At 43.1% G+C, this 23173-nt stretch overlaps 1 protein-coding gene across 3 annotated transcripts in view; it reads right to left on the reverse strand.

Moving 5' to 3' along the window:
- The window catches only part of UBAP1 (ubiquitin associated protein 1), a 49739-nt gene that overhangs the window by 7422 nt on the left and 19144 nt on the right, over positions 1 to 23173 (reverse strand). For 2 of the 3 annotated variants that reach the window (XR_016277949.1, XM_089498008.1), the window contains exons 2-6: positions 14208 to 14248; positions 12078 to 12202; positions 9413 to 10324; positions 2135 to 2335; positions 962 to 1063 (exon numbers count right to left, since the gene is read on the reverse strand). Coding sequence is in view for 1 of the 3 variants with exons in the window: in XM_089498008.1 (XP_089354134.1) it covers positions 962 to 1063; positions 2135 to 2335; positions 9413 to 10324; positions 12078 to 12202; positions 14208 to 14241 (1374 nt within the window). In the remaining 2 variants the exon portion in view is untranslated. The remainder of the gene's footprint in view (positions 1 to 961; positions 1064 to 2134; positions 2336 to 9412; positions 10325 to 12077; positions 12203 to 14207; positions 14249 to 23173) is intronic. The other variant, XR_016277950.1, reaches the window with a different exon arrangement.

Below are 23173 nucleotides of genomic sequence, written 5' to 3' on the forward strand. Positions count from 1 at the left end.
CAAACGTTCAAACACTCCTTGCTCCAGCTGCCACGTCAACCTCCACAACCCCAAAAGCTTGGTGAAAGGAACTGCTTCTTCTAAGCATTAGCTCTCTTTGCAATTTCAGTTTTGAAGTGTATGTATGATGAAGAAATAGTACTGGTTTCTTTAACAGCTTTAGGTCTAATTTGCAACTCTTTAACAGCTCAGTTTTTTGCCAAAAGAAGATGCCAAAATACACCTGACCTGGGATACAAGGGCATCCACAGATTTTCAAGGGCATCTCATTAGGTGCTTGCAAGATAGTTTACAGTCCAGAATAACTATATTAACTGAAGACTTCTTTGCTTTATGGAAACAACCTGAATATTGAAGTCTGTTCATCCTTAACATTCACTAGCTTAAAAGGACTAAAACACCTTTCTTCTAAGTGCTGTAGCTCATATATTTTTCTATTAATCTATATAGTAAAGATAGGTTCTGTTTGAATAGATCCCTGGTAGAAAGTCCCTGAGGTCCTAAACCTGTTATGAGATTGGCTGCTAGAAGTGTCTAGAGAGCATTTCATATTACCTGCATCAGAGCAGAAGGAAGCTGGTCTTGAGTTTTGCAGGAGAATCCTATATCCCATCCAGTTCTCCTATTTGTTGAAGTGTTCCAGGACAGGTAATGCAGGTTTTAGGTAAGGATTATTTCCTAACACAACTCCCTCTGCCCACGTAAAGAGCAGCACCTCTTTTCCTCAGACATCACCACACAGGCTGTGGTATCTACCCTGAACCTAGGAACTAGGAGGAGTCAGTATGCACTAAAGACATGGGGAGTGGGAAATTAAGGTTGACTGCAACAGATGCAAGGCAGAGGACTGAAAGGACATGCCAGGTCTACCAGCAAGTGAAGCAGGAAGCACCATGCTTCATCACAAGATTGATCCCACAGCAGCACTGCTGGAAGTGCAACTCAGCCACTGAGCACTCACCTTTTCTTCTGAACACTGATACATTTCGAGAGCAGCTTCTACAAGGGATGGATCAAAGCCCTTCTCACAGAACTGCCCGTGGACAAAAAGGTAGTCGAGAACCTATGAGGATGAACAGGCCAGAGATGAACTGAGGCACTCGCTTTGCAGGGATAATCCTAGTAAGACACTTTTTTTTCCTAGTTAATCGGCCTGAACTAAGCCTATCAGGAGCTTCTGACAAGGCTTCTAATTTACAGATCCAACCCACACATAGCTGAACAGAATCTATTCTTATTGATAGCAACTTGATAAGAACTATAGTTGACTGGCCATTTAGGGTGAACCCATGAATTTCAAAGTGTTTTCTAGGCAAGGAATGCACAGAGGTGGAAACCAGTACCTTCCTCTGAAACAGCAACTGGCATTTGTTGGTGGTATTCCATCCAAATACTAAGCAGGGCTGATTCTGCTTAGATTCCAAGATCAGACAGATTTGGTGCCTTTAGGAGATTTGGGTTCATTGCCCACTAAATATCTCCATATATTACTACAATATTTATTTATCCATGGCAGTCCTGTTCTTTTTGGTATGATTTGTTCTGTCATCAGTTTTGACTGCTGGTCATCTGTGTTATTTGATAAGGAAACTATGGCGGGATACAGACTGCCCAAAAAGGGCAGTCTCCCGCCACCCTGGTTTGCTCTGCGAGGGAGCCGCAACAGACAAACCGCGTGGCTCCGTCACGGAGCAAAAAGAACCAGCAAAAAGTGGGTTCTTCTTGTGGCGCCTTTGTGATGCCGCAAGGCGCCAATGGCGCATTTGCGGTGTCACAAAGGGGCCGGGACATGCGCGTCTGTCACATCAAAATGGCAGCACCCGTATGTACAGGGCGCTGCCATTTTTACGGCCTCGTCACATGAGGGGCGAGTCGCGTCTGGAAGCGCCGCCCCTTGCACGTAACGACAGCGCTCTGTAGGGCCTGTCTGTACAGCGCCTATAAATCATTTTTTAAAACACATAAAAACAGCATTAAACCACTTCATAATATTTCTATGGGTAGGCTTTTTCAAGCCACCAAGCGTCCCTATGATCAAATGTCAGCTGGTTCAGTGTTTTCATTCTAATTTTTCTTGCTGGCTTTCCATTAAAACTTCTCTTCTTTAACTTGCTTCAGCAGGAGACAGCCTTACTTGTTCTATGTTCTGCCCCTTCTTCTTCATAGCTTTCAAGACATCCTCATAGGAATAACCCATATTGACAACGGTTTCAACACACTGTCGCTCGCTGGAGGAAAGGGCCTGCAATGCATCTACGTAGGGAAAACTGCTTGGCCATTTTGCACAGCTGGTGGTATTGGGCACTTGAGATGTCAGAAAACTTTGGTGAGCCACCTAGCAACAAAAAGCAAAACAGATTCTTTCATGGAAGGAAAGAGAAAAGGTGGAATGTTGTTATATATATATATATATATATATATATATATATATATGACCACTAGTGAGCTGAGCCACAATGCCTCCACAAAGGAAGCGTTGGCTGAGAGTTTCCATGCAAAAGCTTAAGGGCTATAGGAAGACTACCCTAGGCCTCTTGTGTAGCTCCTCAAACAACCATCAGAAGGAACCTGAGGCTGTTCCACTTCTGAATCTCAGCTTGGCCAATATGTGGAGGGGATGCTATTGGCAGATCCATTTACATTACTTTGACCTCCATGACAGAAGAGCAAGTGGTAGCCCAAAAGGCTAGGTTGATACCAACATTATATGTACGCTCCTCTGCCACACAAGGCTGGGTCAAAAATGCAAAAAGTTATTTGGAAATCCATATTTAGTGAGAAGGACAGAATGATAAATTGCTTGGATTTTACTGTAACAGCCTAGACTACAGCTTTTTTGTAGATCTCCTAGGCTGGTGTTTGACCCAGAAGACATGGAGCCACACCTCACCTTCCTGGAGACCTTTTTCTAGCCTTGGGCAAATCCTAGCCAGGTGTTCATTATTAAAGAACACTTCAGTGCTACACAGGCAACAAGGGGCACACACAACTACAAGCAGCCTGCTCTCAAGGAGAGATGTGAAATTTCCGGCAATGTTAAAGCTATGGGGGAAAGGTGGGGAAATGGAAGTTTTTTGGCAAAATTGGGGTAGTGGTGAGGGAATACAATTATAGTACCTTTTATAGATTGAAAGTCAATTCCTTACTTCCAGAACAGAAAATGTATTATGTCTACTGTCATCTGGTTTGGCAGAAATGTATTGAATTAGAATATGAGGAGGACAGATTAATTAGACAGTAATACAAATTGAATTTTTATGTTTTGATATAAAACAGTGAAAGGCTAGGGGCTCACATAAGTCCTGCACAGGAGTGCAGTGCTCCTTCCCATTTTTGCCTCCAAATGCCCATAAGTCTCCTGTAGCCTGTCTAGGGGCATTCCTGCTATCTTTTTAACCATCCCATGCCATTTTGGGTCTAGGGAAAAGCCTTTTTTTTACAACCAAGCGACCAGGAATTTTAGTTCAAGAAAAGATTTGGTGAAAAATGCTTCTCATATCCAATGAAGGACATTTGGAAGCTTTCTGGTACAAGGTTTTTCTCTTTTTTACCCATGTGGGGGGATGGAGCCACAAAAACCATCTGGGGGACGCATGCAATCTACAAGCTGTATTTTGCCCACCTCTGTTATACATGGAGCTACAAGGTCCTGAACTGTAAGGAGTCACTTTGGTTTTGTCAATTATCAGAATCAGATAAAAAAAATAGTAATAAGCAAATCAAAACATCAGCATTATGAAGCAAAGAAAATTGTTTTGTCTCTTCTAGCCTTCCCTAATGTCAAGCTGACATAAAGAACCCATTTTCATTTTTTTAAAAAAAGAGAGAAAACAAGACCTGGAATTGCAATTCCCCGATCCTGTCCACAGTCCTACATAAAAGTCCTCCTGCTACAGAGTTTTTAGAAATAATTTTGGGGAAGTAAATGTACAAAGACCATTTTATCATTCTTAAAAAATATTCCATAATCTATTTTTCCCCATTTTTCGCTTTGTAACTCAGGCCTTCACATCTCTAGTCAAGATAAAGACAGAGTGGACAAAAAGAGTGCTTTGTGATGTATTTTACACTTTACAATGAAATCAAATGCAAAAGCACAGCACAGTTGGGAGAATAATGGAATATTCAATATCCCTAAATTGGCAATATCCAAATGCTGGCAAAACAGCTGGATCCAGCAGAATCAGAGGAGAGATTCCCCACAAAGCCCCAAAGCATGACCTGAAAGGCTGGGAAAAGCAGTTTCTGGATGGCGTGAACTGGGGAAAGAGAGAGAAGTTCTGCTGTGCCCACCAGTGGAAAACAGGATTTAGCCCCTAATCTCATTAAAGAGATGTCAGACGTCTTTTCTCTCTGAGCAAGTACTGTGGGGGAAAACTAAATCTACACCATGGCTGTTTGTGTAAGTCTCTGCTACAATAGGGCTATAAAGCTGGATCAGGATGGATCAAAACCAAGGATTTTTTTCTAAGATAAAAATCACATTTCTAAGTGTGTTTTTAAATATTAGCTCTGCCTTAAATGTACCTTGAATTAAAGGAGATTTCCCCCCCATAAAATACACACTTGTTCAGTGCACGGGTTCCTATATTCCTGACAGACTGAAACCCCCAAAATTTGATGGCTGCTGATGCTAAGAAAAGCCTTATGATGCAGGGTTGAGGAACCTGTATCTTTTCACATGGTGCTAAATCCCAGTTCTTGCTAGCCCAAGTTAGCCTAGCCAAAGACAAGGCATGAGAGGAAGAAACATGTCACAACATCTGTAAACCTGAAAAGCCTTTCCTCCCAACCCTCCAATCTCAGGGGATTTTACAGCCATTCTAAAATAGCAGGAATGGGGGATCCTTAATCTTTTTTATATTTTGGCCTACAACTCCCATCAGCCACACACAGCATGGCCAATGGTAAGAAACTGAAATGTAGCCAAAAACACCTTCAGCACTAGAAATTCTGCAGCCTTGTACTACAGGTACAAATTTTTTATGGTGCAAGCCCTGGTTGAAATGAATAAAAGGCAAATAACTCTAGTTACAAACTCATACAATTTAGTAACCAGATTTGTACCAATATGCAGGAGGTATGGGAAATGGAGACTAGGTACAGTTGGCCCGCCACACTTGCAGCTTTTACTTTGGAGGATTTGATTATTTGTAGTTTTGATTAATACGTTCTCTCTAGGAATCTCTAGGTCCTGTAACGCATCTCTGCCAAAAGTTGATCACAGAGTTGTGCCGGATAACCTAGAAATTCCTAGAGAAAACACTCCAGCATGATTCTTCTTCTGCTAGATGTTGACCAGAGAGTTGCACTGGAGAACTTGGAGATTCCTAGAGAGGTGTTCTCCCAGGTAAAAGAACAGTGTTTTTTATATGCGTTTTTTCCAAATTCACAGGGGTCCTTCACCCCTAACCCTTGTGAATGTGGCGAAACCATTGTATTTATTTATCTTGCAATGCAATGCAAAATCACAGCATCACAGTGATACCTGTATTAGCCCAAACAAAAGGTTCAACATGGTTGTGATCCTGCATGGAACAGTGCAGGATGATAGTTCCAACGGCAAAATAATAATCTTTCTCTCTCTCTTCTCTCAACCCACTCCCACCTCACTATTTAAATCCTACAGGCCCTCTCCTTGGACATTCAGTGGGTGATGGAGAAGGGTCCGGCTGTGTCCCTGTAGTCATATATAGAATGATGAGGAGATCTGCCAGTGCCCTCCAGCGGTCTCAGCAGTTCATGTCATCAGTCTGCATCTGGCTACAGGGATGCAGCCAGATACTTCTCCTGTCTCCACCAGCCACTGGGTATGGTGGGGTTATGGTTGAGGGAAGTATGCAGCAGCTAAACAGTCAGTCTAGGAGGGGGGGCTTTGTTAGCTGCGGAGTGTGGAAGAGAATACTGATCTCTGCAATGCCCCCTGCCCCAAAAGGTATATGTAGGCATAAGATGGACTTAAGCCTGCATATAACACTAACAGGATGCCAGCCACAAAGATAGCTTTCAAAGCTTTCTTCATTAGTCAATGATGTTAGAAATCATACAGGAGAGGAAAAGTGAGTGTTAGGAGTCACTTTTTGATTACAGAGTTTTTTAATATATATAGAGAGATCTTGTAGCACCTTGGAGACTAACTGAAAGAAAGCAGTTGGCAGCATGAGCTTTCGTACACTTCAGTCTACTTCCTCAGATGCATTTGGTGATGTGGAAACCAGGGACAGACCTATATATGCCATTAGTGTGTGAAATTCAACAGACTAATACAGCTATATCTTTTGACAGACAGAGAGAGACACACACAGATAATTTTTTTCTTGACAAATTAAATAAATATATCCTGCTACAGAAGGTTCCTACAATCACTTTTTATGTTTAACTGCCTCAGTTTTACTGTGTGTTCTGTTCTGAAAAATATTAATATTCATGATTCTACCACTTACATCTCAGGAATTTCATTATTTTGTCTTACAGATAATCATGATTCTCTCCAGTAACTACTATCTGTTTATCCTTCTGGAGATTTTTGGACACCAGCCCAATGTTAGGTATGGTCATGGAGAAATAAGTATCACTTGTTCAGTGGGTTTTTTGCCTCCAATAAATAACAGTATACAGGATTGAAATCTGAATCTTCATCTAAGGGCCTGCAATTAGTATCCTTGAATGCACACAGTCTTTGCCTATTGTTGCTGCATGTCTTCAGTAATTTCTGACTTGTGGTGATCCCAAGATGATCCTATCATTGGATATTCTTGACATGATTTCTTAAGAGAAGGGTTGCCTTTGCCTTCCTCTCAGACTTAAAAGTATATGACTTGCTCAAGGTCACCCAGAGGGTTTCCAAGATGAAATGGAAGATCCAAACCCTGGTCTCCCAGAGTCCTCATCCCACACTGAAAACCACTCTAGCACTCTTGCTAGGAAATAAGATGTTAAAATGAGATGCTATTTACATCGATGATTCAAACTGCTATTTTCTTCTTTCAGCTACTTAAATCACTTTAATTTATTTACTTTACCATTTTCTATCAAACTTTATACCCTGAGACGTTCTCAATGTGTCTAACAAAAGATTCTCAATATAAAATTACACATCTGAATTGTTGGCTGCTGTGTGCCTTCAAGTTGCTTCCAACCTATGGCAACCCTAAGGCAATCTTATCATCAGGTTTTCTTTGCAAATTTCTTCAGAGGGGGTTTCCCATTGCCATCCTCTAAGGCTGAGAGTATGTGACTTGCCCAAGGTTACCCAGTGGATTTCATGGCTAAGCGGGGATTTGAATTCAAGTCTCCAGAGTAATAGTCCAACACTCAAAACACTCCACTCAACTGGCTCTCACACTCACTCCTGGTCCAGAAAAATAAATCACACTGGCCTGTTACAGACTGCCAAAATAAAGCTGCTTCGGGTCTCTTTGGAGGTATGCTGTTTAAATGATGCATGCATCCTAAGAATCCGGAAGCTGCACCAAAGCTGCACTCCAGTGCTTAGGAATGGAGTGTGGCTTTGGCGCAACCTCCGGACTCTTAGGACCCATGCATCATTTAAATAGCATACCTCCAAAGAGACCCAAAGCAGCTTTATTTTGGCAGTCTGTAACAGGCCACTGTCTCTGCACTGAACCAGGATTATTCAGGCAGCATTTTCTGCCTCTATTCTTCCTTTGCAGACAGCCACTCTTAACAAAACACTCTGTGGCTGGTAAATGGGGCTGAGCAGCCACAACACCAGCAGCCCATGAAGGAAGTCATCTGTACTTGCCAAAAAGCCACCATGACCAAGAGCCCTGAATCATAGTGTATGATGTATGTGTTCTGTTTGGCTTGTCAGTTTAAAAAGAAAACAGAGCCAGCGGATTTACTAGCCAACCTTATGAAAGGAATGTGAGGCCTTCAGAGGATTAAAGTGGGAATTGTTTAGATGGACAGAGTCTATTATATCAATGCTATTCAAAACAGTGATCCCCAGATCAGTGCAGGTCTCTTCCACTCCCTGCCAAGTTTTTTTTTTTTTTTTTGGGGGGGGGGGAAGGGTAGTCTCCTGAGAAGGCAGCAAGACATAGAAGACAGCTAAAAGGCAAGAGCCCAGGGGCTCCACTGCAGCTAAAGTTGCTAAATGAACTCAAGCCAACACAAGCAGAAACCTGCATTTCAGAAACTCCCTACAGGAAGAAGCCTTGCAAAAATAACTTGCAGGATGTGCAATAGGATTATGCTTAATCCACACAGGCCAAGAACTGGAACAATCTCAGGAGGGAAATCCACTCTCACATCACTGTAGTTCACAGGACAATCACAAGCAACCATTCATCTAGGATGCCATTGCTATTCACTTGAAAAACATGTGATCACAGAGCAAAGAACAACTCTAGCTTAGACCCACACTAGGTCCTCAGTTTTGTGCTACACTCAGTCTGGCCGAAGTCCTCCAGATCTCAATCTCAACCATTCTCGCTGCCCCATTTTGCAAAAGTATGAAGCCCTACCAGCCAATGCCCACAGAAGAGACATTGTATGTGCATTCACACATGCATCACTGTGACACCTTAGAGCAGTGCTTCCCAAACTTTGCTCCTCCAGGTGCTTTGGGCTTCAGCTCCCAGAAGCCACAGCCAGAAGGAAGTCCAAAGTCCAAAGCATATGAAGGACCTAAGTTTGGGAACCACTGCCTTAGATTTAAGCACTGCTGCAGCAGAAGCAATGGTTCACTGGATGCTGTGAGGTGCGTTGGAGACCTCCATGCCACCCAACATGATCGGGCAGTCCCAGAACTGAGGAAGACCTTCTGTACGAGTAACAAAATGGCAGCAGGATATTCCAGACTACCTGAGAGCCTATATCTCCCCATATGAGCCTGCCTAAGTTTTATGATCTTTGGAGGAAGTCTTTCTTTCAATCACACTACCCCTGCCCCTAGACTTGACTTGTGGGGTAATGGAGAAAAGAGCCATCTCAGTGACAACTCCTAGGCTGTGGACCTCCCTCTTGAGGGAGGTTCTATCTGCCCCCTCTCTGTTGTCTTTATGCTGGCAGACAAAGATCTTTTTGTTTAGAGAGCTTCAGCCTTGACTGATCAGGGTGGAGTGATGTGCAACTGGGTATGCCTTTTTTAGTGTATAATGTAAATTTTAAGCATTTCAATTGTTTTCATTTTAATATTTAATGCTTTCTAAACTATTGTACTCCCTATTGCTTTAGATGTTCTAATTTATATTATATATATTGAGACCCATTTGGGAGGAAAGCAGGATATAAATCAAATAAATAATATTCCCTTTCCCAGATCCAGGTGAGGGGCTTTAACTATTTTAACCAGTCACTGTCCAGCCCAAACTCACTTCTGGCTTTTTGCACCCCCAAGGTCAAGCATGCAATTACAAAGAAGCATTCCTGCCTGTGCAGGGCTTACCGTTGTGGCTGTGGTGAGAGACGGAACTTCTTCTGTACATGCTACTGAGGTGGCCAAGGAAGGCAGCCTGGATGTGGAGGAGGATAATGTTTGCGCCTCAGGAGGCCCGTCCACACTGAGATTGGAAAGCCCAGTCCTGGGATGCCCATTCAGTTCACTGGTTTTGCTCTGCAAAGAGCTGAGGAAAGTGCCATTGTGGAGGCATGCCGCACTGTGGGATGTGTTTGTAAGCTTTGTCACTGGCAAGTCGCTCTCGTCTGAGTCAAGCTTCGGGAAGGAGAGAGACTTGATATTGCTCACGGAGGTCACAGGTGAGAGAGACACTTTGGAAGACAGGGACATCTTTTCACAGCCCCCCAGCTGAGACAAAGTGATCAGACCATTCGGTTTGTGAAGGGGCTTGAGGTCCAAAGTCGCCTTTTCTAAGGATGCCAAGACCTCTTGGTCTTGCAATACAGACTCAGACGCGACTTTTGGTAAATTACTGTCTAGAAGTTGGGCAACTATGGGCCCAGTGGTACCAACATGGATCTGCAGGATGTTTTTCAATTCTTCTTTGTCATCAAGTGTTTTTAATTCCAGTTTATCAAAAGGATCTTCTTCACACTCAAAATCTGCCGGGTTGAAATCAGCCTTCATATGGGGTGGGCTCAGGACCTTTTGTTTTAGGGAGCTGCTGCTGGCTGGAGTCGGAGTCAAAATACAGCCATACTGCAGACTAGCAAGGATGGGGTTAATAGGAGGTGGCATGACCCTCCCTGGGGGGCCACCTCCTCGGATCTCCTCCTCCAGGGCAGCCTTGCTATCTGCTAAGGCCTCTTTGGCCTTCCGCTCAGCCTCTTGCTGGGCGGCCTGGATCCTTTTAATGTTCTCTGCCCACTCAATAGTTCTCTTTTCCAGGGAAAAGTCATACTGAAAGATAAATAATACACACTGAAGTAAGACAGGTAGGGTCTCTGTTGCTGGCATCCTCCGCAAAGCAACAGGCACATGCTGGTGAGTCTGACAGGCAAAGCTCATTAGGAGGAACATAAAGCTCTTACTAAATACACATATACCACCTTTCAAGGCCATCTTGGTTGCTGCTATCCTAACAGGTAGGGTGTTTCTACCTGCTGCCACAGAAATGATACAATGCGTACCAGATTAATATTCTTAGGGAGGAATTTCCTTACTTGGAGTGCCACTATAAAGAAAAGCCTTAATTCTAGATGCATTTTAATTTGTAAGCCGCCTTCACTCACAGTTTTAAGAGGAAAAAAAGGGCATAACCAAACTTTTTCATAACAATAACACTCATAACTACTATTATTACTGCTACTGCTACTTATGGATTTTATTCATCAGATGATGACAGTAGCAAACAGGTAGGATGATCTGCAGCAGTCAAAGGCCTCAGGGCTTTTTAAAAGCAAAGGTGAGCAACCTTTTCCCCTTAAAGGCTGCGTCTGGCATGCAGAGCCTTCCTCCACAACCCTCCAGTCTGAAACACACAGGTATGCATGTGTGCACAGAGTACACTCCTCCCCAAATACACATATGGGTGCACACAGTGCAGAGATGAAGGGGGTCTAAACTTTGTCTCTGAGCCAAGATCCCTTTCAAAATGGGTTCACACTTGTAACTGCCAACAGAATTCTGGTTTTTAGAGATTATTCTTTTTGAGGTGGAGGAAGACATATCCCTCTCCATGCCAGCAGGGATAGCAGTCATGATCCTTTCAGCTGTACCAAAGGTTGTCGAGAAGTTAAAAAAAGCAACAGCATTGCTGTCCAAAATATGCTGATGCCTCTAACATCATGGCCAAGTATAAGCAGTTTGTAGCCTGTGATTTAAATGGGGTTCAGGACTCCAGTTGGTCCAGGAACATTTCAACCCAGGCTTACTGGAGTAAAAATTTAAAAAGATGATTATGACTTGCAACTAGCCATGCTTCCACTCACTGGTGAAATCTCTTAGGAGACAAGCTGCATAAAATACACATTGATATGAGAAAGTCTTCTGGATGCCAGTCAACTGAGCTGGAATCACAGTTTGCTTCCTCTAAGCTTTCAAAAAATTACTGCAGGAAAAAAATAACATCTTCACCTGTCTTACTTTTCTAAGGAACAGAATAAAAACTTTTTAAGGTTATTATTTTACATTCTAGAAAGGCTAAGGGAGGTCTATACACACCTCCTCTGAAGGCAACATCAACATGTTTATTCCTCAGTGCTAGGGCAACCTTAAAACCAAACAAAAAGCTTTTCCCCCTCGCCAATTACTATAGTTCCTACATAAAGTGTTTCTGCTTTCTGACTGCCAAAGCTGGATGTTGTATGTATGACCTGAACTGCAAAGTATTGTACTGGAATTTTTTTCTGTTATATGAGTCTGAGAGAGCAGACACAAAACAGCAGATATAAAGTAGGTGCTGACAAATGAAAGCAATTCATTTTTAAGGGGGTCAGAAGCAGTTAATCCAGTGCAGCCATAAAGAAAGGGCAGTGTTTGGTGTTTGGACTCAAGTGTGCTTAATTATAAATGGTTCAATTATTACTTAACAATCTGTTCACTTGCAGCACAACCCTAAGAATACAGTAATAAGTCCAGCAAGGGCCAAGAGACTTGTTCCTTTAGCATGCTTATTCTGTTGCAGGTCTGCATAGAGCAACCTAACACTCACCTGGGCTTCCCTTACAAGCTGTGGAGAGTCTGGCAAACAGAATCCAATAGGCAAGCCAACTTTAGCTGGTGCTTTGAACTTGTCTCCTATCTTGAATGGGACATCATCAATGTAACTGAAGGTCCCTTCAAGGGAAAGAAAGAAAACATAGTGATTTTGCAAAAACTTATTTTATCATTTTAGTCTTGAGTAAGAACAGATTTTTAAAAACTGAAGCCAACTTACATACAAAGTATTTGTTCTTAGTTCGAATGTAAACTCACAGTTAAGTACCTCCTATATATCATGATCACCAATAACATAGGGAGGGAATGACTTTAGACTCATAGATCTACATTTTCTTTTAGGGCCCTGAGATCTACCAATTGCAGCCAGATGCAAAATCATAGCTCAGGTGAACAGACATCTGCTAAGAACTGATGAGAGCATCTTCTGCCCAAAGATTCTTTTTATCAATACTAAAATCAAGATCTCAATTTATTCACATGGAAGGGACTGTCTGCACTGCAGAAATAATCCAGTTTGACTTTGACTGCCATGTCGCAATGCTATGGAATTCTGGGAACTGTAGTTTTGTGAGACATTTTGCCTTCTCTGTCAGAGATCTCTGGTGTCATAATAAAGTACAATTCCCAGAACTCCACAGCATTGAGCAATGACAGTTAAAGTGGTATCAAACTGGATTATTTCTGCAGTGTGGGTGAAGCCTTAATTTTTTTCCAAATATTCTTTTTTATCAGCCTAATTCAGGAGGGATAGTTCTGTTGTTAAGACAACTGAGAATCATAACTCTTGCCAATTTGCTGGAACTGCCCAGCATTTTACCTTTTTGTCCAGAGTGCCTCAGTACTAAGTCACTACATTCTGTATAGGCCTTGTTGCCATCACTGAGTACCTTCTAGTTTTTTCTAATGCTGGGGCAACCATATCAACCAGTTTTCTTGGCAAGATTTTTTCAGAGGGCATTCAGAGGGTGAGAGTGTGTGACTGGCCCAAGCAAACCCAGTGGTTTCCATGGAGAGTAGGGACTTGAACCCTGGTCTCCTGAAGTCCTAGTCCAACAGTCACAACAATGCACCATGCTGACTCACAGTCTATGCTACAAATGGAAAAATCTCAAATGCCTGGATGCCAATGTACATTTGGGAAAAGGTAAATGGAATAAAGGGTAAATACATCTTACACTTTTCAAGATATAAAATTTGCTCTTTAAAAGCACCCCAGATGCACAACTGTAACAAGGAACACTGCACTCTTAAGACCAGTTTTACCTAGTTCAGTGACAGCACACATAGTTTCCATGCAGAAGGCCCTATGTTCAATCAGCTAGTTAAAGCGGATCTTAAATAATCTAACAGATTATAAAGCTAAGCACCAAGCAAATCACACTAAGCACACAATGCCAAAGCAGGCTGCATTTCTTGCTCGTATGGTACTGCCTCACAACCTCCAAAAAGATGGGCATTTCCCTGAAGAGAAAAGATATCTGTGCTCCCATTTACCCCATTATGTTCTTTCAACCACATTCAGAATGATGTAATGGGCATATAAGAAATATTTAAGAGTATTTATACTGTTGGTCCAAATGCCCTTTGGCATTGTTTTAAAACATATTTCACGTTTTGTTCAAATGGTTTGTTGACTGCAATAATGTAATGTATGTATATAAAAAAGAAAAATAAGAAAGATAATCATGTATATATCCATATACCATATAATAATAATAATAATAATAAAGCTTTTATTTATATAACGCTTTTCCTCCAGATCAAAGCGGTGTACATACGATAAAAGCCTCCCTTGCACCAAATTCAGCAACACACGTATTTTTCTCCTATGGCTTCATAGACAATGTGGGCTTGCTGTCATCGGATGCTCAAATCCGAAGATGGCAAGTCCATGGATAGCAAGGTTCTACTGTACAAAATCTTTACAACTTCTCACTGTAAATGTTTTTTAAACTGCTTTGGAATGCCATGAGTGCCTGAAAAGTGACACATATGTACTTAAATGCAAAGAAACTATTCCCCAGCTAACCAAATCAAATTCAAATTTATAAAATCATTCATACAGTCTGAAGAATGTACCACCTAGTACATCCAAAAACAGAAGACTGGGATTTTCACTTACCATGAAAGTCAGATCCCGACTTCCTAGAAGCCATTTAGAATCTGTAATACATTTTAAGAGAAAATCATTAGTAATTTCCCACATTTATAACACACATCATACTTTGTACTTAATGCAATCATTCTATGAATCAGGGACTGGGATCTACAGCATATGACCCTGATATGGCCAGTGGAGAGACTGAATCCCACCTGTGGAGGGTCCTGAAATGATACTTTAAAACTCCAAACCCTCCCAACAGAGAAGGCATACAGGTATGAGTGGGGCGCAGGCAGAAAATCTCCATATTATCTAGAGCTTGGGAAAAACTTTGTCACAAACCACTTGCTTCTGATTATGTTTATGTTCAAACTGGCATAATTTTAAATGCACAGTCAGGTCATACCATTTATACAACTCTGTTAACTCCCGTAAGTGATAGTACAAAGTTTACAATCTTAATGGTCCAGAATGCCAAGGGCAAAACTTAATGAGAGGCAGTGAGGTGCAAAGGTGCCAGGGTCAGTGGATTCAGAAGAACCACACTCCATCTCACCCCAATATCTAACAACCCTTTTCAGGCCCCATCTCTACGCCATCCAGAAACTCTATACACATCCAGAAATTGGAAGAGCCTAACAAACAGAGGTAGTGATTCTGTATGGCACAGCATGATTGCTCCTCACGCAGAATTATGCAACAGTTATCCATTCAACAAGTCCCAGACTCACCACTGAGCTACTACTGCAACCTTGTCTCCCAGCTATTCAGTGCCTGGTGGAGAGCAGGGAGAACAGCAACAAAGATGGGTCTGGCTATGTTTCTATAACCCCAGCGAGCAACTGTAGGAGGCAAGGGGACTGTATCAGAACCCTAGGAACACACACACCCCACAATTTTAAAAAACATTGCTTCTAAATGGTCTCAATGCTCTCTAGGGGCTGGGGGTGGGTTATTTTTTATTTTATTTTTTGCTTTTGTTTGATTTAGCATATTATTATATTATTTTACTATTTTAATATTTTATAGTGTGGTGTTTATTGTATATGTTTTGATGTATTGCATTTTGATGGAAAGAATGTTATAAATAAGCATTGTTGTTCTTGTTGTTGTTATCAGCAGCAGCAGCAGCAGCATTTGGGGGGAGGTTATTTTAGGCCAGGAGAGGACTTTTTTTCAAAATGAGAAGCAACTCGGAGTCACTTCTAGCTTACTTCTGGTTTTAAAAAAGGCTTTTCTAGGCCTAAAGGGGCCCAGTAAGGCCCAAAACATGGCAAAAATGCCCTCCACAAACCCTATAATACATTGTGGAGCAAAAAGGTGCATGTCTCACTTTGTCCCATTCCTGTTGTAGTGCAACGCAGAAAGGTTACATCATCTGCTGAGATTCACCTGGATCCTCCAGATGTCTAAGCAGCTGTTGTCATTGGGCTGCATCTATATTGTGGGGACACAGCCACATGCTTCTCCAGTATCCCAGCTCTTTAGCAGACACTGAATAGCTGGAGGGTGGAAGAGAGTATCAACTTCTGTAACAATCCAAAAAAGACATAAGCAGACATAAGGCTGACCTATTCCTGCATACACCATTAACAGGATGCCTGTTAAAGAGTAAAGCCCCTTCATCAACTATTAATAGCCAATGACACAAACACACATCTGGGGCAGTCCAACTTTTCTCACCGCTTTAATTTTTATGCAAGTTTCATAAAGAAAAATAAGTAAACAACAAGAAATACTCAAAACCAACAGTGAACAGAAAAGAAGGCATAAGAGATATGTAGCCAGTTTTTCCACTGGAGCAGATATGCAGGCGGTGTTGTAAAAGTCCAACTTTCAGAGCCAGTTGAGCACAGACTATATTTGGAGGACTTAGAGAGAGTGCCCTCAGAACCTTTATGTTGGGCTACCACTGATTTAATATTCCAGAAGTAATTCCCTACTATTGTACTTCAAGTGTGCTTCCATGTAGCACATATCTGTGGGACAGCCATGTAGCAGTTATGCATGGATATGTGATCCACACCATCAGCTGCCCAACTGTCTGGGAGATGGGAGTGTGACTCAAGTGCACCAACTCCTGTGGCAAAAGAAAACTGTTCCTATATTCTTCATTATTATGTCATCCTTTGGCCTGCGAGGGAATGACCAGGCAGGCCCAGCTCCACCAGGGCTAGCCTGAAGATAGAGAGTCCTCCCTCCAGTCCATCTGCCTTGATCCAGGCCTCAGAGGGAGAGAATAACCACTGGACCTCATCCCCTTTCCCACCACCATTCCCTTCGCCTTTTGTGTCGTGCCTTTTAGATTGTAAGCCTGAGGGCAGGAAACCGTCTAATGAAAAATAATAATTGTAAGCAGCTCTAATAGCCTTTAGGGCTGAAGGGATAAAAATTAGCAAGAAAAATCCTCATAGTGAAAGGAAAGGAGTTGTCACTTAAGGACAAGTGAAGACAAAGAGTTTTTGGGAAACATGAGATGCCTCTCCCCACCCTTAAGACAGAACTAGATCAAAGCATGTGTGAGCTGAGACTCAGACATTAGTGAGGCGTAACAGACTATAAAGAAAACTTAACTGGGCCAATGAAAAAAACGCTCTTTCTCAACAATGAGTCTTTTGGTGACATGATCAGAGTATGACCATATCTAGCTTGGAAATGAAGGAAGAATGAGTCATGTGAGTAATGCCAAATTGCTTCTGAATGTAGTTTTCCATGCCAATGAGCATCAGAAGCATGCTTTCTGGATAAGGTCTCAAAATCATTTAGTTTAGGTTTTATCGCATCATACACCAAGCAGCCACCCAAACCAAAAAAGGGGTCAGGAAAGACAGTACTATTTCAGTTAAATTTCAAAGAAATTAATACACATCTTGTTTCTAATGCAATGGACACAATCAATCCAGGTTTGAGAAGACTTATATCTGCATTTCTTTTTACAGTGGCTCAACAGAAGGTCACACTGTGATTAGGTCACCTAAAATTGAGCTAGACTGTTAGCACACCTCTCCATTTTACTGACTTTAGCAGAGTGCCACCCCTTAGTAAACTGGTTTCAATTTAACACAGAAGTAGAATGCAAAAGTAAAATGAATCACACTGGGTGTGTGGAAAATCCCCAACTTTTTGTCATAAGAGGTGCATTACATTTGGAACACAGACTTTGGCTTCCTAAGAACTCTAACATTGCTGAAAAGGAGTTTAGAAGAGATAAGTTCTTCTCTGTTGTGAGAGGTAACAACATTACCCAGGCATATGAATAGTGAAAGAACTGGTTCTTCCAGTATCATCTAGGGCACTGTACTGGTGGACAGGGCAACATTCATTAAGTGTTTCTTAAGGACAAAAGAGAATCACAATCACCCTCAAGTTGCTAATCCAGGCCAACTCTTCAGTACATTTATTTGATCATCAACCATGGCCCAGGAAGCAGTGAGTGGGATGGTCCCAAGTTCAAGTTCTTCAGGGAATCTAATTTCTGCCATTTTATGTAAAGGGGCAAGCTTGTTTTCTGCCACTCCAGTGACTAGAGCAAGAAGTAATGGATTCAAATTGCAAGGAGAGAGATTCCTCCAAACATTAGGAAGAATTTCTTCACTGTAAGAGCTGTTTGAGAGTGGAATAGCCTTGCCTCAGACCATGGTGGAATCTCTTTTGTTTGAGGTGTTTAAGCAAATGGATGGATGGCCATCTTTCATGAGTACTTGTTATGTATTGGGCTACAGATAAGGGGCCATACAACAAAATCCTGGAGTATGGAGTGAGTGCCATACTTAGTGCTCCAATCACCCATCCCCTCCCTTAGGTCACTCCATCCTATTCTCCTTCCCACGTCCTTCCCTCCTTCCACCAAGTCAGTCCGCACTCTGATTGTTCAGTGGTTTACTGGACTCTTGAGGGAAAACTATAGCCCTCCCCCCTTAGGGTTCTTCCAAATGTTTTTGTACTTGTGCAAAATCTAGAATTCCCCAACCTTGCAGATACCTTCCTCTTGGGTGTGGATATTGGTGTTTGGTTAATCTACAGTCACCTGTGAAGTACAGGAATTATTAATCTGCATTCATTCAACAGAAGGAAGCCCTCTGGTTTAATGAGATTTTTTCTCCCCATATATTATGGGGAGTCAGAAAGGAATGATCCACCTTGCAGAGAACACTGATCTTGCAAACCTGTTTTTAGCAAAATGCGGCTCAATCTGCACTGTAACATCAGCAGAAAACCCAAGAGAAATACTTGGGCATAAGCCATCTCTCAGCAGGTGCATATATTTTCAAAACCACAAGATACACCCATTGCCACTCTTCATTGGCCCATCCTTGGTGGAGGTACACTGCAGCATACCTGGTTATCTGGGAGAATGGGATTCTTCCTTCTTCCCTCCCACCTAATGTATGCTCTTCAACATGGTGTTTAATGCTATGAATGCAGGGTGAGTGTTTGGATCCCAACTAACATTAGTTGGTCACAAACATGCACACACAATCTTTTAATGGGCTTTTAGTGCATGGATCAGAGCATGAAATTTTTAACCATCATTCTAAGAGTGGTGGATCTTCTTGTTTAACCTAATGTCATAGGACTCTTTCACACTACGCAATTATAGCACCATGACTCCATTTTAATGGCTGCAGCTGTATTCTGTGGCATCCTGGGGCTTGTCGTTTGTGAGGCAAACGCTCTCTCTGGCTGAGAGTTCGAAATAACGCTCCCTACACTGCCAATCCCATGGCAGCTAATGTGGTAACGTAGTGCTATAGTTGTGCAAGTGTGAAAGGGTCCACAGACTAAAATAATCTGTAATTTATCGAAGGGCAATGCGTTTAGACAGAACAGACTTGAGGCACTATTTTGTAACAGAATGAGGCTGCCTAAAGCACATGGATTTTAAAGTTTATTAGAATAATAGGTATTGTATTTGAACATTTTTAACAGTCAGTATCCAAGCCAAGGTCACTTGCATTGCCCTGTTTTTAAATTACATTTTGAACATGGCCTGGTACACTCCAGAGAATACAAAACATCAAGCATCTGTGAGAGCATTGTGCAGAACCTCTACACTACACACAGCAGACACATCCAAGTAAATGAACTATGAGATAGACCTCCTTCCCCAAAACTAAGGGCAAATCAAAATTAGTAACCGGGAGACAACTCGCTACACCAAGCAATACAGATATGGTGTAAAGGACTGGGATGAAACATAGAAAAGAGCCCCTTGAAATGTTCACACAAGGTATGAAATGCAAGTAATGTTTACTTAACCCAACTAGGGACTGATGAAGAACATATTCAGTAAAACCAAGTATCACGGCAAGTTTCAACAACTCCAATCAATCATGAATTTGTTTTTATTGCTCATACTATTTATTCAAAAGCTGTCATTTCAGATGTATTGCTAAAAGGTTTTCTTTTTTAATTCTGTTGTTTCCATTTTTAAAAATGTGAAAAATAGATATCACAGAAGCACGCATAGCTTCATCTATTTATTTTTTTAATGATGGCTTCAATGACAAAATTCAAACCTTGTGTTTACACAGAAGGCAAAAGGTGCGTAGACTTAACATTCCAACAAGTCAAAAGGATATAATAAAAACTGACTAAAACAGATAACTGAAAGGTACACTATAATTTCTTCTAACTTCCCTTTCCTTGTTTTCCAGAGTAAGACTCACATCTAGTTCAAGGACAGAAATTATATTGCCTAATTTTGTGCTAAGCCTTATAGTCAGAACTGAAATGAACAACGCAGTGCCATTCATTTCTACTCAGAATTAAATCTCTCTTAGTTTAATGAAGTTTATGCCATGGGAAATAGGTGTAACATTGCAGCTCAAGTCCCCGAGATAGCAATAATTCTGTTAGATTAAATCAGGGGTAGGAAACCTTTTTGAGCCGGTGGCCGGGTTGCTGTCCCTCAGACAACTGGGGGGCCGAAGCCGGGGGGGAGCTTCCACCCTCCGGAGGCGGGACCGCGTGCCGGGGGTGGAGCCACATGCCAGGGGCGGAGCTTCCACCCTCTGGGGGCGAGGCTTTCTCTGCTCCCTTTCCCGATCTCCAGCTGTCTGAGAGACAGCTAGAAGGGGGGGGGGGGGCGATTGGGAGAGGGGGTGACAGGCGCGCGCCTGCTCCTCCTGTCCTTCCTTGGCCACCAGCTGCCTCTCAGAGACAGCTGGGGACCAGTAAGGGCCCGTGAGGGGCAGGAGCAACAGGCGCGCGGCCCCTGCTCCTTTCCTCGGGGCTTTGCCAGGCCTGAGGTGTGCCCGCCCTCTCCTCCTCGGTCCCTTCCTTCGGCTGAACGGGCTCCAAGGGGCCCTTTCGGCCGAAGGGAAGGGCTTGGGCACCCGTCCCAGGCCCTTCCCTTTGGCTCTTCCCTTCGGGCGAAAGAGCTCCAAGGGGCCCTTTCGGCCGAAGGGAAGGGCTTGGGCACCCGTCCCAGGCCCTTCCCTTCGGCTCTTCCCTTCGGACAAAAGGGCTCCAAGGGACCCTTTCAGCCAAAGGGAAGGGCTTGGGCAGGCCGCCTCCTGGGCTCCTCCACGGCCCTTGCAGCCCCAGGCCTCTCTCTCCGGAGGGAGGCCTGGGGCTGCATGGGCCGAGAAGGAGCCCGCGGAAGTCCTCCTCCTCCTTCCTCCTCCTCTTCTTCCTCCTCCTCCTTCCTTCCTTCCTTCCTTCCTTCCTTCCTTCCTCCCTCCCTCCTCCTCCTGCTCCTTCCTTCCTCCCTCCTCCTCCTCTTCCCCTGCCCCCTTCCTTCCCTTCCTTCCCTGCCCACGGCTGCCTGGCAGCCGCGGGAAGGGAAGGATGGGAAGGAGGAGGAGGACCCCCGCCCCCTTCCTTCCCTGCTAGAGGAGGAGCTCCTCCTCTTGAGGCTGGCTGGCCAATGGGGAAAGGCTGGAGCTGCAACAGCCTGCCCCCTGCCAGCAGCCATTGTCCAGCCAGCCCCAGGAGGAGAAACTCCTCCTATTTAGCCCTGTGTGTGGCCCTGCAGGCGCACGCAGGGCTACAGGAAGCCACAGCGGGTGGCGGCGGAAGCACAGTGTCTGCAGCCTGCCCTCCTCGGCGCCGGCGCTGCAGTACCGCCTGTGGCAATCAGCGGCAGGACCGGGCTGGGGCCGGTCCTGATGCCTCGGCGGGCCGGATGTGGCCCACAGGCCAGGGGTTGCCTACCCCTGGATTAAATAAAAAGGTCAACCAAGGCTAACATTTAATTTCACAGAAGGGCTAGTTGGATGCTTATGGGAAACCACAGACAGAACTTGCTACAAGAATTTGGGGTAAAGGAGCTATGGAAATATAGATAATTAAAAAAATATGAGGGGCAAAATCCTCTCCTGCTATTGATCCCAAGAATCCACTGCCTCTGAATCTGGGAGAAGTATATAGCCAACTAGTACCATTGTTAGACTTATCCTAAATAAATTTATCTATTCCTCTTTTAAAACCATCTAAGCAATCTGGATGCCATCATATTTTGCAGTAAAAAATTCCACAATTCTATCACCTGTTGTGTGAACAATAATAATAAATTATTTAATTATTGAATAATAAATTATTAAATCAAATTATTAAATTAAATAATAGATGATGATGATTATGATGATGATGATTAATCACAGTTGGCTCCAGCTCAGGGACAGAGGAAGGCATCAACAACAATAGATCATCCAGAAACATCAGCATAGTGTGTGCGTTGTTCATTCCCTTAATAATCTACAATTAATTTGGGCATGTCTCTGGAATTCTGTGTGATTTGGACCTGGTATAGTTGGGCTGGTCCCTAAGGCCACTGTTGCCCTGGCCAGAATATTATTTCATTTGAGCTATTATCAAAATTCCCCTATAAACATTCTTAAAGGAACCCCCTGCAATTTGGGTAATGGGATGTCCCAGTGAAAAATCACCCATGACGTCATGCCAGTTCCTTGCTACATGCATTGACACATTCCTTTTCCCCCATATCCAAATACCTCACTACTATTTACAATCTTAAGGATAGGGAAGTGCCAGAACGGTGGTTCTGTAGCAGAACAAAAGCTTTGTTCAACCCGCTACTAAGGCATCAAAAACATGCTTGAAGTCATCCCTTAAAAAAGCCATAGGAAGCTACCTGATACCAGGCCAGGCACAATGCCCATCCAGCACACCATTTCCTGCTTAGACTGGCAATGTGTCTGCAGAGAGGTATTTCCTGCCACCTGCTTCCTCATTCCTAATTAGAGATGCCTCATTAGAGAACCTGGTACCTTCTCCATGTGAAGCATGTGCACTAGAATGAAGCTGCATCCCTTCTTCAGACTTGAGTGCCTGAAGGTATTTAAGAGACTGACACCAATTTATCAGAGAAATTGTGATGCCTTCTATAATAAGCTATCACTATCTCCAGGATGCACCAACTGCACAGAATTCAGCTTCATATTCAGAGATTGGTTTCATTTAGCAGTATAATACTCTCCCCACTTCCCTAAGCAAGTACCAGTTACTTTTCCCTCATCTGTTGGAGTTCCCCAGGGCTCTGTTCTGGGTCCCCTTCTGTTTTCTCTCTACACACTGTCCTTAGGTAAACTCATTAGCTCTTTTGGTTTTTCCTACCATCTGTATGCCGATGACACCCCAGTTGTATCTTTCCACCCCTGACCTTTCTCCAAGGCTTGAACAGCAAGTTTCGTCTTGCCTCACAGCTGTCTTTCAGTGGATGCGCCATCGGCGTTTGAAGCTCAACATGTCCAAGACGGAGCTTCTTGTCTTTCCTTCTAAGTCTACCCTTCAACACTCCTTTTCTGTCTCTGTGGACAACATTTCTATTCAACCAGTCCAGCAAGCCCGCAGTCTTGGTTTTATCTTTGATTCCTCTCTGTCGTGTATCCCTCAGATCCAGACCACAGCCAAGGCTTGTAGATTCTCTTTATACAATATTGCCAAAATCCGACCATATCTCTCCTCGTCCACTGCCAAGATCCTGGTCCATGCCCTAGTGGTCTCACGACTTGATTACTGTA

Source organism: Sceloporus occidentalis, unplaced genomic scaffold (genome assembly GCF_023333645.1).
Source record: "Sceloporus occidentalis isolate IW3139 unplaced genomic scaffold, rSceOcc1.0.p SCAF_1, whole genome shotgun sequence".
Taxonomy (NCBI): Eukaryota; Metazoa; Chordata; class Lepidosauria; order Squamata; family Phrynosomatidae; genus Sceloporus; species Sceloporus occidentalis.